General features: G+C 36.0%; 1 protein-coding gene across 5 annotated transcripts in view; it reads left to right on the top strand.

The window, feature by feature from the left end:
* The window catches only part of SNX16 (sorting nexin 16), a 38,256-nt gene that overhangs the window by 5,714 nt on the left and 15,395 nt on the right, over window positions 1–17,147 (top strand). For 4 of the 5 annotated variants that reach the window (XM_029923687.1, XM_029923689.1, XM_029923686.1 and 1 more), the window contains 2 exons: window positions 5,303–5,389; window positions 7,591–7,739. In XM_029923687.1, coding sequence (XP_029779547.1) covers window positions 5,303–5,389; window positions 7,591–7,739 — 236 coding nt within the window. The remainder of the gene's footprint in view (window positions 1–5,302; window positions 5,390–7,590; window positions 7,740–17,147) is intronic. The other variant, XM_029923690.1, reaches the window with a different exon arrangement.

Raw genomic sequence — 17,147 nt, 5'->3', positions numbered from 1 at the left:
TGAGTAGGGGAGTTGCAGAGGGAGGGGGAGACACAGAATCCAAAGCACATTCCAGGCTCTGAGCTGTCAGCACAGAGCCTGACACAGGGCTTGAACCCGTGAACAGTTAGATCATGACCTGAGCCAAAGTCAGACATTTAAACAACTGAGCCACCCATGTGCCTCATAATGCCCATTTTTTAATTGGATTACTTGTGGGTTTTCTCAGTATGGAATTGTATAAATTCTTTATATATTTTGGATATTAGCCCCTTATCACATACATCATTTGCAAATAATTTCTCCCATTCAGTAGGTTGTCTTTTAGTTTTTTTGATGATTTCCTTCACTTTGCAAAAGCTTTTTGTTTTTATGTAGTCCCAATAGTTCATTTTTGCTTTTGTTTCCCTTGCCTCAGGAGACATAACTAGAAAAATGTTGCTAAGGCATAATGTCAAAAAAAAATTAACTGTCTGTATTCTCTTATTTTATTGTTTCAGGTCTCACATTTAGGTCTTCAATCCCTTTTGAGTCTATTTTTGGGTAAGGTGTTAGAAAGTGATCCAGTTTTGCTTTCTAGTTTTCCCAGAACCATTTATTGAAGAGACAGTCTTTTTCCCGTTGTATGTTCTTGCCTCTTTTGTCATAGATTAATTGACTGTATAAGCATGCGTTTATTTCTGGGCTGTCTATTCCATTGATCTATGTGTCTATTTTATTGCCACTACCATAGTGTTTTGATTAGTATAGCTTTGTAATATATCTTGAAATCTGGGAATATAGATACCTACAGCTTTGTTCTTCTTTCTCAAGAGTGCTTCCAATTTTAGGATTATTTTTCTGGTTCTATGGAACATGGCTAATGGTATTTCAATAAGGATTGCACTGAATATGTAGAGTGCTTTGGGTAGGATGGACATTTTAACACTATTCTTCGAGTCCATGAGCATGGAATATCTTTCCATTTGTTTGTGTTGTCTCCAATTTCTTTCATCAGTGTTTATAGTTTTCAAAGTACAGGTCTTTCACTTCTTTGGTTAAGTTTATTCTTAGATATTTTATTCTTTTTGGCACAAATATAAATGGAATTGTTTTCTTAATTTCTTTTTCTGCTACTTTGTTATTAGTATATAGAAATGCATCCAATTTCTGTGTAATTTTGTATCTTGCAACTTTACATAATTCATTTATTATTTCTAATAGTGTATTGTTGGAGTACAGTATCATGTGCTCTGCAAATAATGATGGTTTAAGTCTTCTTTACCAAAACATTTGCCCCTTATTTTTCTTGTCTGATTGCTGTGGCTAGGACTTTCGGTACTGTGTTGAATTAAAGTGGCAAGAGTGGATATCCTTGTCTTGTTCCTGATCTTAGAGGAAAAGCTCTCAGTTTTTCACCACTAAGTATGATGTTAACTGTGGGTTTTTCATATATGGCCTTTATTACGTGAGATATCTTTTTTCTAAATGTTGAGAATTTTTTCATGAACAGATGTTGGATTTTGTCAAATGCTTTTTCTGCGTCTACTGAAGTGATCATATGATTTTTATCTTATGTGTTGTTGATGTGGTATGTAATGTTGATTGATTTGTAGATGTTGAACCATTCTTGCATCCCGCGAATAAATTCCACTTGATTGTGGTGAATGATCCTTATAATGTATTGTTGAATGCAGTTTGTTAATATTTTGTTGAGGATTTTTGCATCTATGTTCACCAGAACACTGAGATGATTTATGAAGAGAGACAGTCTTTAGAGTTAAATTCTCATGATACTGGTGATGTGATGGGAAATCTGCATGGACCTGATTCTTTTAGGAAATTAGACTAAGGTGGTAGCTCATTTTCTTACCTTGGCCTGCCTTATGTAGGAATGAACATTCATTGAGGTGATGTGTGTGAAAATACAAATTCATAGGCAAATTTAAGTCAGCAGTGCACAAAGTCTTGAAAGACTTTAGAGGGAAAGAAGTAAATAAAAGTTGTGAAGTTATTTCTATTCATTTGTTCATTAATTAACATTTTGGGGGAACTTATTGTGTGTCATGCACTCTTCCAGAGTGGTAATTGTGGTACAGCAACTCGAATGAATAAATAAATGATAGATAAGTAAACTTTTTTAATTGCAGGTATGTCATATGGTGATAAGTGCTATAGAGAAAAATAAAAGAGTGAAGGAAGTTCCCCCACAACTGGAGTTGCAATTTAAATAACGGTGTCAATCATAGCCAGACAGAAAAGATGTTAGCACTAAGAGGCAGCAAACCACGAGAATATCTGGGGACAGAGCTTTCCCAACAGGTGAGACCACACCAGAGACCCTGGTGGCTGACAGCAGAAGAAGCCATAGGGAGAGATGTAGGAAGTGAAATAACAGGTAAAGACAAGGGAGTGTGACACACAGACCAAGTAGAGCATGTAGCCATTGTAAGGCCATTAGATTTTACTCTGTACAAGATGAAAGTCTTTGAAAATGTTTTAAAGGAAATGTCATGTGATCTGACTTAATTGTTAAAAAAGAATCATCTGGCTCCTAAGTGGAAACTAGATTTTGTTGGGGAAGAATGAAAGTGAGAGTTATTAGGTCCTTGGATAAGCCACAGTAGACAACACGATGGTGGCGTGGACAGGGTATTAGAAGTCCTAACAAGATCAGATTCTGGTACATTTTGAAGATAGAGCCTTGAGATGTGGGAGAAAGAGAAATCAAAGATGATCCCAAAGAGTTTTTGGGTAAACAATGAGAAGAATAGAGTTGCCGTTTAATTAGATGTCAGATTATGAGGGCAAGACTAGGATTTGGTTTTGAACATGCTAGATTTGGGATACCTAGTAGACATGAAAATGGAGATGTCATGTATATGTCTGTGTATGTACACCTAGTGTGTACACAGGTATATGTATTATGTATATGTACATAAGTATAAGTTGAATTTGGGGAAGAGATCCGAGCTGGAAATACAACCTTGAGAGGAGTCTTAGGTTTGTAAGATAATTTTTTCTAAATACATTTCTTTGACTTGATCTCATAACAAGTACTAGGAATGACTGGTAAGATCTTGTAACATAGAGAACGTCAAGTCTTTGAAAAGTGTTTAAGAACAAAGGTAGGTGTGCCTCAGTGCCTCAGTCAGCTAAGCATCTAATTCTGATCTAGGCTCATGTTATGATCTCTCAGTTTGTGAGTTTGAGCCCCGCATCAGGCTCTGCACTGTCAGTGCAGACAGTGCAGAACTCCTTGGAATTCTCTCTCCCTCTGTCTCTGCACCTACATGACTCATGCGTGTGAGCTTGCTCTCTCGCTTGCTCTTAAAATGAATAAATAGAAAAAAATTTTAATTTTGAAAAAATAAGGAACAAAAGTGACTAGTAGAAATGATGAGTCAGATTGGAAAGTGTTGGATTTCATCAGTTTGTAATGTTTTGTTTCTTGTGCTTGGTACTAGTTATATGAGTGTGTTTATTTTGTGAAAATTGGTCAAGTGTATACTTATGAGTTCTGTGCTTTTCTGTATCTATTTTGTAATTAAGTATATGCTTCTGCATAATTTACTTACAAAGTAGTGTACGCTAAGTTTCCAGAAAAGAGTAGAACCCATACAGCTGTTAAAACATAGAGGAGGGAATGATCAGTAAGTAGTGTCCATAAAGTTTTCATTGAAAGCACTACTTAAACAAATAGAAACATAGGAGAGCTTTCTAGAGAAGACAAAACACAAAAATCTGTACTTGCTCTTTCCTGGAGAAGCAGGAGTGCTCAGTGGCCACTGTGGGGAGCACATTAAAAAGGAGGGTTCATTTTTTACAACAGGAAAATAAAGGCAATATGGATTATGTGTGGATAAGCCTTATTACCATATGAAATTGACTTTTATCATTCATCAGTCATTCATACTCAGAAGTTTTAAAGTCATTATCCCTTTTGTTTTGATATGGAACTCCTAAAAAAATGTTTCATTAGTATCTCCTTTGCAACTATCTTGGATCAGAACTTTCTGCAGACCTTAAAGGGTATCCAAATAATCTTCCTCATTCTTATATATTACAAAATAGAATTATTTGTTTTTACTTTGAAGCTAAACAGTTCAACCCTAACACTTGCTGACCCCCCCCCCCCCCCCCCCCCCCCCCCCCCCCCCCCCCCCCCCCCCCCCCCCCCCCCCCCCCGCCACCTTAAAAACTGAAAGAGAAGTCTGTAAGGGAGAAAAATCAAATGATAAGGATGATCTACCCCTAAATAATGTCTTCTTTACAGCATCCGGGAGGACTCTGAGCCACCAATGTGAGTCATATTTGTAATTTAAAATTTCCTAATAGCCATGTTTAAAGAAGTAAAAAGAAGCAGATGAAATTATATTTATAATATATTTTACTTAACATAAGATCATTTTAATGAGGTATTTTTACATCTTTTTTTTTTATTCTAAGTCTTTGAAATCTGGTGTGTATTTTACACTCACAGCAGCTGTCATTTGGGACTTGTCATAGCTCATGGGTTCCGTAGCCACATGTGGCTACAATGCAGCTCGGGAGCTCCAGCTGAATGTTATTCCACAGCTGACTTCAGAGAAAACGTTACTCCTTGTTAAGGGGCTTTCACTCATTCAGTAGACGGCCATTGAGGACTTCGCATGTACTGTGTATTTGGTTTAGCCCAAAATACTGTACCAAAACTATCAGGAGCAGTTTCCCTGAGATTCTGTTAAAAATAGTACTTCCTCAGAAATTCTAAAATTATACTTACAAAAAATAGAATCAAGTTTCCTTATGATACACTTTTTAAAATATTGACTTGCCACAACCAAGTTTTTCTTATTTAAAGTCTAGATAATTGTGCAAAACTATAGAAATGTGAACTTGAATATGGATATTTTTTAGCTGCATTTCAGCCTTGTAGATTAGAACAACATCAAATTTATTTGAAAACTTAGCTTAATAGTTATTGAAATTAGAAAGTAAATTGTAAATTGTATTAAGGGAAGAGTAGCGATTTTTCGAACATGATTGAGTCATCAATTATAGAATTTTTTATCATAAAATATATTTTGAAAGATGACTTCACTTACTATTAGTATGTGCCAGAAGAACAGTTGGTCTCAAACTTGTCATAGTCATGTTTCTTAAGACCTAAATCTTACTTTTGGTACCAAGGTTAATTATTTGTATATTTGATGGTCCAAGTAATTTCCAATATTTTTTACTTACCAATTGTGATGATCTGGGTTTTTAAATAAAAGTTCTAAAAACTTGTTTTGAAGTTTTAAATATCTTTATATACTTTTTTTTTCAGTCTCTCTCTCTCTGTGTCTCTTTCTCTGCATAGGTATATAAAATACTAGTAAAGAAAACCCCGGAAGAAAGCTGGGTAGTTTTTAGAAGATACACTGACTTCTCTAGGCTTAATGATAAAGTAAGTACTTTAATAAATTTAAGAGGGACTTTTCAGTTTTGCATTATTATCTCTTACAGTTCTTTTAAATTTGTGGTTTTTCCGCCTTGTGAGTTGCTTGAGTGAAGTCAAATCTTTGCTAGTTCCTAAGAAAATTAACTCTCTCACTTCATTTTAATAGCCTAAAAACCCACTCTACACACAACTTCCTTTATTTGGAAACAAAAATTATTTTTAGTATAAAAATGTGAAAACCTTAAAATTGCTAACAGAAATATAAATGATTATATAATCTTATTAATTTGAAAAAGATGTATGTGTATAAGATTTCCTAAACTGCGTGACAATAAGAGAATGAACAAAAAAAGATATATTTCTACCATATTGTATTAGTTTTCTATTACTGTTTAACAAATCACCACAAACTTTATTACCTAAAACATACCTTTTTATTATCTAGTGATTTAGGTGGGCTCAGCTGGCTTTGCCACTTAGGGTCAGACAAGGTCAAGATCAAGCTGTTGGCTAGACTGGGCTCTTATCTGTAGGCTCTAAGAAAGTCTCAGCTTCCAGGCTCAATCAGGCTGTTAGCCGAGTTCAGTTTCTTATAGTTATAGGACCAAGCTCCCTATTTCCTTGCTGGTTGTCAGGCAGAGGTGTTCTTAACTCATAAAGAGTGCTGTCCAGCCCTTGTACCTGGCCCCTCCACCTTTAAAGTCAGCAATACCCAGTCAGGTCCTTTAATAGGTCTCTGACTTTCTCTTCTGCAGTCAGTCAGGAATAAAATTGTACTTTTAAAGGACACAAATGGTAAGATTAGGCTTACCCAGATAATCTTCCCATTTTAAGGCCAATTAAAGAGTAATCCTAATTACATCTGCATAATCTCTTTTGTTATAACATAACAAAATCACAGAAGCAACATCTTCGACAAAGGCCACAGGATCATCTAGAATTCTGCCTACAGCATTTATGAAACAGAATAATAATAGTAACCCTCGATATATTAAAAACTCTTAAAAATAAATAACAAAGTTAACCAGAAGTAGAAAATGCTAAAAATGATGTGAACAAGGCAAACCACAAAAGAAATGTAAAGGAGCAGTAAACTTAGAAAACATTTATATCACAAAATACTCAAAAGAAAATTAAGAACTATTTTGTTTTGTTTTGTTTTGTTTTTAATTTAGTTTATTTTCAAGTTGGTTTCAATATAACACCCAATGCTTATCCCAACAAGTGCCCTCCTCCATGCTCATCACTCCCTTTTCCCTCTCTCCTACCCTCATCAGCCCTCAGTTTGTTCTCAGTATTCAAGAGTCTCTCCATGAAGACTAATTTCTAACAGTTCCTATTTAGAGCTATTTAATCCTTTATGACTTGCTATTTTTCTTTTCAGGGTTCAACTATTATTTAATGTTTACTTCTCTTTTCTCTAGATGCAGCTTTATATTGCTATGATATTTTTTATCTTAAGCAAGTTGAGGTTAGATAACTCAAGATTTTAAAGATGTTAGTAGGAATTTAATTTAATTTGGTAAATATCTACTTGATATTCCAAGTTGGGCACTTAAAATTAATAAATTTTAAAGATGTTAGTAGGAATTTAAATTTGTAAATATCTCCTTGATATTCTAAGTTGGGCACTTAAAATTAATAAATACTATGTCAGTGTTCTAGATAACAGAAATACTCTACCCATCACCTGCTTTTACTTGCAAGAATCAAAAAAAATGTGTGAAAAAGTCAGGCCACAGCCTGAGAGAAAATATTTGTCATACCTATATCTGACAAAGGACTTGTATCAGGAATATATAAAAAAACTCTTGTAACTTAATAATCAAATGGTAAATAACCCAATATTTTTAAGTGGTGAGGTTAGAAGATTTAAATAGATAATTCACCAAAGATATGCAGATCCAAATAAGCACATGAGAAGATAGTTAACATCATTTGTCAGTGATGTTGAAATGCATATTAAAGCCACAACTACTACATACTCACCAGAATGACTAACATTACGAGGATGGCAAGCATGTAGAGCAATTGTAACTCCTGTGTATACACAACTGGTAAAAAATCAACAAGTAAAACAATTGAGGTGTGAAAAACTTAGCTGAACTTAATTCTTTAAGTTTATTTCATGTAGTTAACAAGATAGACTTTGTAGAATTGCTCTGATTGAGTTGAACACTGTATTTTCTTTGTTTCTTCTTTTTCAGCTAAAAGAGATGTTTCCAGGCTTTCGATTAGCACTTCCACCGAAACGCTGGTTCAAAGATAACTACAATGCTGATTTTTTAGAAGATAGACAATTAGGATTACAAGCATTTCTTCAAAATTTAGTGGCTCACAAGGACATTGCTAACTGGTATGTGACAAACTGAAATAAGAGATTACAAGTGCATTCCAACAACTTGTTTAAACTAAAGAACAAATATAGGACCATTGTTAATTCAAGCACAACAATATAGGGTAGGAATATAATTACTTGGCCTCCCTAATACGGCGTTACTTGGAATTTTCTTATTATCAGTAAGAATTTTATTTGGTGGGATGCCGGGGTGACTCGGTTAAGTGTCCAACTCTTGATTTTGGCTCAAGTCATGATCTCATGGTTTGTGAGTTCAAGCCCTGTGTTGGGCTCTGCTGACAGTACAGAGCCTACTTGGGATTCTCTTTCTCTCTCTTCCTCTCTGTCCCTTCCCCACTCATGTGCTCTCTCTATCTCTCAAAATAAATGAACATTAAATTTAAAAAATTTTATTTGCCATTTGATTTGTATTAACACTTGTAAAAAAAAATTACGAAAGTGAAAACATTTTTCATTGTAATAAAATTTTTAAGTTAAAAATTCAATGTATCATATACTCAACCCAACTGTAAATTTGATTTTAGTATTTAGTACTTTAGCAATCATTTAAACAAAGTGGCCCATGTATTAGAATTCGGTTAATATGACACTGTATAATTTTGAATGTAATATTCTTTATATTTCTCCAGAATAATGCAAGAATATGAAGATTGGGAAGTTGGGTTAATTTATAAAGAGGGCAAAGTGTGAAAATAACCATTAAAAAGGAAGAGAAAGGATCTCTAAGGGTTTTTTGCTTCTGAAAATACTTATAAGAAAATTGTTTTATGATTTATTATCAGCTGAGTGTCTGATTTTGAAACTTACATTATCAGATAAATTAGAGCTATTTTGAGATAAGTAGAGAACATTTATGAGGCAACAATAGCATATTGTATAGATAGATACCTATATCTTTGTCTTTAGCAGTTTTTCACATAAGGATGGAAAATAATTAAGACAACTATACTGTCTTACTTTTTCTCCCCTTTTTTGTCAGGCTTTTTAAAAATGTGTAACACCTGTGTTATACATAACATACATACTATGCATATACATCTTGCTTTTTAATGTGTGCTGCCCAGGCTTGATGATTACTTGCTGAGATCTCTGCCTATCACCCTCATTTTCCTCTCTGAAAGCCAACTACAAGCCAGACCCCTTCTCTCAACTCCAGATTCATATATGCAGTTGTCTCCTTGACATCTCCTTCAGATATCTCAAAGCGACCTCCAACTGGGGAAAACTTACTCTCTAGACTTGTATCCCAATGTTCAGCAACATCATTTACCCAGAACCTGGTACTTATCTTAATACAACCCTCCTGCCCTTATCCCTTCCTTTATATTTTATATCCCACTCAAATATGTCTACTTTTCTCCATTTCTACCGTCACCACCCTGGTCTAAGCACTTACCTCTCACCTGAATTACTGCAGAAGCTTTCCCTCTGGTCTCCTAGATACACTCACATTTCCGTAGCCAGCTGGAACCGCAGTGTTCTTCAACCATATTGGTCTTTTAGTTTTCCAAAATCACATTGTCCCTTGGTCCTTTAGGGCCTTCAAATATCCTGTTCCTTGGAAAGACAATGTTTCACACTGTTATCCAACCCAGCCACGGCCTAGATAACAACCTATATGTCCTTCAGATTTCAGTTAAAAACTTCACTTCCTCAGGCAACTGGATTTCCTGACCCACCTCCTCACACACCACCACCAGCAGCACCACCAAAGACTAGATTAATTCTCTCTCACAGTACCTGTACCAGTCCCTCTCAGCTGGTTCTGAAAGTCAAACCCTAATGCCTTAAGTAAGACACTGGTGGTATCTATGAATAACTTCTCTACCTCTAAGCTGGTACTAGCTGTGTGCCAGTCGTAAGGGAAATGAGAAAATAGTCCCTCAAATCATTGTCCTGAGCATCTAATTCTCTCCTAAATCCCAGCTAAGAAAGGCTATTTGGTACTTTAATTTCATAGCATTTCAGTTTATAACTATTTCTCTGATTATTTCATTGTGTTTCTTCTACCAGGTTGTAAGGTATATATGTAATATATGTAATAGTAGGTCACGTAGCTGTTGTATTGGCCATTCAGTTTGCAGTGCTTAACACAGTGCTAACACAAAGTGTGCTCAATTAGTACTTGTTAAACAAATGACTGAATGTTGATAATCATACATTAATAATAATACAGTAATAATACATTAAAAGAAAAAAGGGGGGGTGCCTGGGTGGCTCAGTTGGCTGAGTGTCCAATTCTTGATTCCGACTCAGGTCATGATCCGAGAGTTGTGGCCTTGAGCCCCGCTTCAGGCTCCATGCTGAGCTTGGAGCCTGCTTGAGATTCTCTCTCTCAGGGCCACGTGGATGGCTCAGTCTGTTAAAAGACTAATTCTTGATTTCAGCTCAGGTCATGATCTCACAATACATGAGTTGGAGTCCCATGTCAGTCTCTCTGCTGACAGGGCGAAGCCTTCTTTGGATTCTCTCTCTCTCTCTCTCTCTGTATCTGCCCCTCCCCTGCTCCTGCTCACTCTTCTCTGCTCCCTACCCCCCTCCCTCTCTCTGTCCCTCCCTTTCCTTTTGCCTTTTTCCACCACTTGTGTTCTCTATCTCTCTAAAAAAAAAAAAAAAAGAAAAAAGTTTGAAACAAATATGATAAAATTCAGTGATTGTGTATTCTAGGTGTAGGAACATGGAGCTCCCTACTCTTCAAAATTTTCATATCTCAAAAGAAAAAGTGTTAATTTAGACACACAAAGGAAGAGTAAAACAAACTCGGAAATCATAGAGAAAGCCTTTTGAAGAAAATATATTTTATACCATACCATAAAAGAAGATTTTTACAGTTAAGATGTCAACATATCTTATCCCCTTTCTCTTATCTTTTATTCAATAAACCTTTACGTCTTAGTATTGGAAACATCATGGTGATTTAAAATCAAATTTATTCTATAAATAACTATAATGAAATATTAATATAAAACACATTAATAAGCTGATTTTGTGGTATCTTGATTTTTTAAAGTGTATCTTAGTTTTATTGTGTTTTTTAAAAATTATTGGTAATAATGGGATACTGAGTTGGCTCAGTCTTTTCAGTGTCCTATTTCAGCTCAGGTCATGATCTCATGGCTCATGGGTTCAAGCCCCACATCAGGCTTTGCACTGACAGCACAAAGTCTGCTTCGGATTCTCTGTCACTCTCTTTCTCGGCCCCTCCTCTGCTTGTGCTTGCATGCTTGCTCACACTCTCTCTCTCAAAAATAAACAATAAAAGAAAGATGAGGCACCTGGGTGGTTCAGTCGGTTAAGCATCCTACTCTTGGTTTCAGCTCAGGTCATGATCTCATAGTTTGTGAGTTCAAGCCCTGCATTGGGCTCCGTGCTGATAGTGTGGAGCCTGTTTGGAATTCTCTCTCTGCCCCTCCCCTGCTTGTGCACATTCTCTCTCTCTCTCTCAAAATAAATAAACAAACAAACAAACTGAAAAAAAGAAAAAAAAATTCCTAGAACAATATATGGGAATGCTTAACTTTGGACCAAAGAAAAATTCACAGTAGGATTTACAATTCTACCATAGGAAGAGAAAAGACATATTTCCTTAAGGTATCCATGGCCAAGATTATTATCTCATAATCTGCCTCATAAAAGAAGTAGGAAGTTAGGTGTGCCTGGGTGGCTCACGTGGTTGAGCATCAGCTCTGAGCTTGGGCTCAAGTCATGATCTCACCGCTGGTGAGTTCAAGTCCTGCATCAGGCTCCATGCTGACAACAAGGAACCTGCTGGGGATTCTCTCTCCCCCTCTCTCTCTGCCCCTCTACTGCTTTTGCTTTCTCTCTCTCAAAAACAAATAAACATTAAAAAATATTTTTAAAAATCTGTACTTTAAAAAATTTATTGATAATAGATTTTTGTCTCTAAGGTAGGCAAACAAGGGATGTTTGCGATCCTATTATTTCTAGTGTTTTTTTCCTAATCCTTATTTTTGAGAGAGAGAGAGAGATAAACAAAGCATGAGCAGGGGAAGGTCAGAGAGAGGGAGACACAGAATCCGAAGACAGGCTCCAGGCTCCGAGCTATCAGCACAGAGCCCAACACAGGACTCGAACCCACGAACTCTGAGATCATGACCTGAGCCGGGGTCAGATGCTTGACTGACTGAGCCACCCAGGCACCCCAAGATCCTATTATTTCTAAGTTGCATACTTTAGTACAGTGGTAGTTGCTCAATTCATAGGTAGGTGTTTCATGGAAACAAAGATTTCTTGGCCAAACAATTTGGGAAAGGTTTCATGTGACATTCCTAGAGTATTAGAAGTTCTAAGAAGTCTTACATTAAAGAATGTAGTCTATCTGGTGTTACTTGATTTTGTCATGTAAATCACCAAACATTTAGGAACTACTGTTAGGTAAATTGAACTCAAAATGAAGTATTTATGCCTTATTTATTTTAGAGTACACACTGTCTTTTTTGTGGGTTATGGGTAGCATTCTTTATTTCACACTTTAAGAAGTTTCTTAATAAATTTTTGTTTAAAGCATGAGTGGGGGGAGGGAAAGAAGTTATTTATCTGTATTATCTTAAGCATTTGTTCTGTGTCATGCTAGGAAGGGTATGAAAGAAGCTGAGGTTGTACTTAATTGGTCTTAAATTCATTTGGAGAAATTAGGCTTCCAGATGAACAAAATGAAGGAGTTTATGAAATGCTATTTGGTATGATACCAGTTACCTGTTGATACACTTGTTAGCCTCCTTTTATCGTTGTAATGGGAGCATAGAAAAATTACTGTCTTTATATGGCCAAATATTTATTTGATATTAGTTCTTTATAGATTACACTTCTTTTACTTTCCTTTTTTATATCCTTTGCACTTCACAGCACAGTTACTTCTTAACTTTCATGTTTGCTAAGAGCTTTTCATTATACAACAGGCTGGCTGGGGGCTCTTAATATTATTATATCTGTAATGGTAAGTACGCAGAAGTAGAAGGAAGTAAGAACTGAAAGGATACTAAGGATTGTTGGTCTGAAAGCTTTAAGATAATATTTTCAGATGCATTTAGAAAATACAAGGAAACAAAAATTAAAATTTTCAAGATTTCAAAAAATCAAAGGATTTCTTATTGATTTTGTCTGTTCCATAAATATTTATGTAGATCTTACTACATATAAGGTATTATAGTGCATTAGATACTGATCTTCTATTTAAGAAAACTGAATAGGAGAAACATTCACCAAAAACAACTGTCATGAGTAGAGTTAGATCTCTTTCAGAGGAGAAAGACAGAGGGAACTTTTGACTGGGAGAATTGGAGGAAGCTTCCTAGAGGGTGACAGTTGAGCTGGATTTTAAAGAATTAGTGATATTTCGGCCAACAAGGAGGAGGTGAAGAAGGACCTTACAAATGAGAGGGAGTGTTCTATTAAAGTGCAGAAGAGAGACACAGATCCTGTACCGGCAGCATGTCAAGGTGAAGGACACCTAAAGTTAGATGGAGGGGGGAAGCCTTACATTGCACGATTTGTTACAGTTATTTGCCATTTAGTTCTGCTTATTTACAAATTATTTTTATAAATTATTAAGTGTATTTATAAATTGTATGTTATAAATTATAAATATATTTAGTTTTATACTGTATTATGCTAGTTTGAAGTTGTTGCATCATTTAATCAGCACAGCAGTTTTTTTTTCTTAGTATTCTGTTTTCATAAGCACTATACATATATCACAAGTTACCAAACTTTTTCTCCTTTTTAATTCTTTAAAATAAAGGGGTTAAATTATATAGTTTCTTGATTTCAGCTCAGGTCATAATCTCATAGTTGAGACTGAGTTCTGCACTGACAGCACTGCTTGGGATTCCCTTTCTTCCTCTACCTCTGCCTCTCCCCCACTCGAGTGCTCTCTCCCTCTCTCAAAAGAAATAAATGAATATTTTTTAAAACTAAAATAGAGTTGGGGCATCTAGGTGGCTTAGTCAGTTAAGCATTTGACTTCAGCTCAGGTCATGATCTCATGGTTCCTGAGTTCAAACTCTGCGTGGGGCTCTGTGCTGACAGCTCAGAGCCTGGAGCCTGCTTTAGATTCTGTGTCTCCCTCTCTCTCCTGCTCTCCCCCCCCCCCAACGCCCCCCCCCATGTTCACACTCTCTCAAAAATAAACAATAAAAAAATTTTTAATAACAAAATAAATAGGATAGAGTTTCCCAAACACACCTAAAAGCTATTCTAGATATTAAAGAGAATAGAAAGATACAGTCTTGCTTTACCTTTTAATTCCAGATTGTTAGATTTTTCTTAGTCAAATAGATTTCTCTCTCTTTTTAAGTTTATATATTTGAGAGGCAGAGAGAAAGTACAAGTGGGAAAGGAACAGAGAGAGGGAGAGAAAGAGAACCCAAGAAGGCTCTGCACTGCCTGAATGCAGGACTCAAACTCATTAACTGTGAGATCATGACCTGAGCTGCGATGGGACACTTAACTGGCTGAACCACCCAGGCGCCCCTAGATAGGTTTCTCTTTTTTCCTGATGTCTTTCCTACCTTTATTATCATGGCCAAATGGGAACAAAGACTGAATACAGAAGAGAGATTGGAAGCCATCCTAAACCTATCAGTGAACAAGAGGGAAAAAAAAGAATAAAAGTTTTTTCTTAAAAACTGACTTCTATTTAATTTATAGACATTAATAATATACACTCTTTGGTATTTATATTTGATTTGAATTCATTTTATGCACTCACAAATAATACATTGATGTGTACCTGAGTGGCTTAGTCGGTTGAGCATCCCAACTCTTAATTTCGACTTTGATCGTGATCCCAGGGTCATGGGATCAAGCCCAACGAATACATTTTCTCTCTATCTAAAAAATTAAAATAAAATAATAAAATAAAAATTACAGAAAGAACAAATCTTACATTTATAATACATAGGAATCGCTGAGCAGAACTATGATGCACATAGGCAGTAAACTATCAAATCTAAATAAAGATCTCTAGTCAGTAATTCTCAAGCAGGGATAAAGGTTTCCTTTTCTAAGAGGTAAAAAAGGTATCCGAATGTCTGAGAAAAATTGTTTTCTCCAGTACTACCTACCATCTCTAAGAGATTCTTGTATGTCCCTCTCCTATGGAATAGTATTTGAGCATTTTGACTCTTTGTCTAACACCTGAGTCCCATTAAAACAGAAGAAATGTAGTGAACTGAGAAAGTATTTTATAAATCAGAGTTGTAAAGCCAGTTTTAAATTTCATTTTTCTAAAATGAACAAATCAGGAGACTATAGATGCTGGCAAGGATGTGGAGCAACAGGTATTTTTCTACACAGGTTGTAGAAGGGTGGTGGGAATCTAAAATTGTGCAGCAGCTCTGGAAAACAGTGTGGCGGTTCCTCAAAAAATTAACAATAGAACTCCCCTATGACCCAGCAATAGCACTTTTAGGGATTTACCCAAGGATACAGAAGTGCTGATGCATAGGAGCACATGTACCCCAATGTTCATAGTAGCAATGTCAACAATAGCCAAATCATGGAAAGAGACTAAATGTTCAACAGGTGAATGGATCAAGAAGATGTGGTATATATACACAATGGAGTACTACATGGCAATGAGAAAGAATGAAATCTGGCCATTTGTAGCAACATGGATGGAACTCAAGGGTGCTGTGCTAAGTGAAATATGTCAGGCAGAGAAGGACAGATACCATATGTTTTTACTCATAAGTGGAACAGGAGAAACTTAGCAGAGGACCATGTGGGGGGGGGGGGAGAAGGGGAAAAAAATAGTTAAGGAGAGGGAGGGAGGCAAACTATGAGAGACTTGAATACTGAGAACAAACTGAGGGCTGATGGGAGAGGGGAGAGAGGAAGGGGGATGATGAGCATGGAGGAGGGCATTTGTTGGGATGAGCACTGGGTGTTAATTAGCTTGGTTGTAGTTCACATTTCACAATGTGTACTTAAATCAAGTTGTCCACCTTAAATATATACAATTAGGCATCAGTTATACATCATTAAAATTGGGGGAAAATGTTGGCTTCATGAATGCAGAGACCATATAGGCTTTAAAGACTCAATAAATTTTGTATAGGATAAAAGAAAATATTAGTGAATTAGTATTGCTTTGGAGAAATATAAGGTTAGAGGAAATACAATTTTTTGACATACTTTTAGGGTTACCATGTGAAAGAGGACTCAGATTTACCTTGAATGGCCCAAAAGAAGAACTAAGATTCATGGATAGAAGCTACAGGGAGAAAGATCCCAGTTCAGTGACAAAGATAATTCTCTAATTTGGAGTATTTTTCGAGCACAGGATGGTTTATTCTAAGAGGTAGAACATTTCCTAAACCTGGAGGTATTTAGGTATATTCTTGGCTGAACCCATGAAAAGGATAAAAAGCATACTATGGATCACATCTTTTAAAAAGCAACTAGAGGGGCACCTGGGTGGCTCAGTCGGTTAAGCATCCAGCTTCAGCTCAGGTCATGATCTCACAGTTTGTGGGTTTGAGCCCCGCGTCAGGCTCTGTGCTGACAGCTAACTCAGAGCTTGGAGCCTGCTTCCGATTCTGTATCTCCCTCTCTGACCCTCCCCTGATCGCACTGTCTCTCTCTGTCTCTCAAAAATAAATAAAAAAACATTTAAAAAAATTTTTTAAAGCAACTAGATCGCAGTTAAGATCCTTTCCATCTCTATAATTTCATGATTATGAGTACTCAGCTCAAGATTTTATACTACATAAATTTACTCCTCTTTGGCGTCTTCTGGATCAATTTCTTAACGTGACTTTCTATATTCATATTGCTTCTTCGTTTGGAAAGATTTCACTCTGTCCCATTTAGCTCTTCATGACCATCTCCTGTCATCATCAGCCTGTCTCACCTGTATGAACCCCAGCATTCTATCCCTTCTCAGTATACGGGTGACATCTCCTTTATGCAATACATCAAAAAATCATATTTTCCATATTACAGTTGCTTCTTGAACAACACAAGTTTGAACTGCGTAGATCCTCTTATATGCAGATTCTTTACAACATAGTACTATAAGTGTATTTTTCTTAGGATTTTCTTACTAACACTTTCCTTTCTCTAGCCCACATTATTGTAAAAATGTAGCATATAATATAATACACAGTATTTGTGTGAGTTGACCATTTATGTTATCATGAAGGTTTCTAAGTCAACAGTAAGCTATTAGTGCTTAAGTTTTTGGAGAGTCAAAAGTTACATGCAGATTTTCATCTGCACAGGAGTCAGCACCCCAACCCTGTGTGGTTGAAGGGTCAACTGTATTTCATTATTTTGAATGAAATAATTCAAAAATGAGTTCAGCATTTTTTTTCTCTTAGACTCTTGAGGAAAAATATTTAACTAAATTACTGTTGTAAACATGATTGCATAAAAAATCTT

The sequence above is a fragment of the Suricata suricatta genome, chromosome 15 (genome assembly GCF_006229205.1).
Source record: "Suricata suricatta isolate VVHF042 chromosome 15, meerkat_22Aug2017_6uvM2_HiC, whole genome shotgun sequence".
NCBI classification, from domain to species: Eukaryota; Metazoa; Chordata; class Mammalia; order Carnivora; family Herpestidae; genus Suricata; species Suricata suricatta.
Note: the sequence above shows the minus strand (reverse complement) of the source record. Positions and strands in the feature narration are given on the sequence as shown.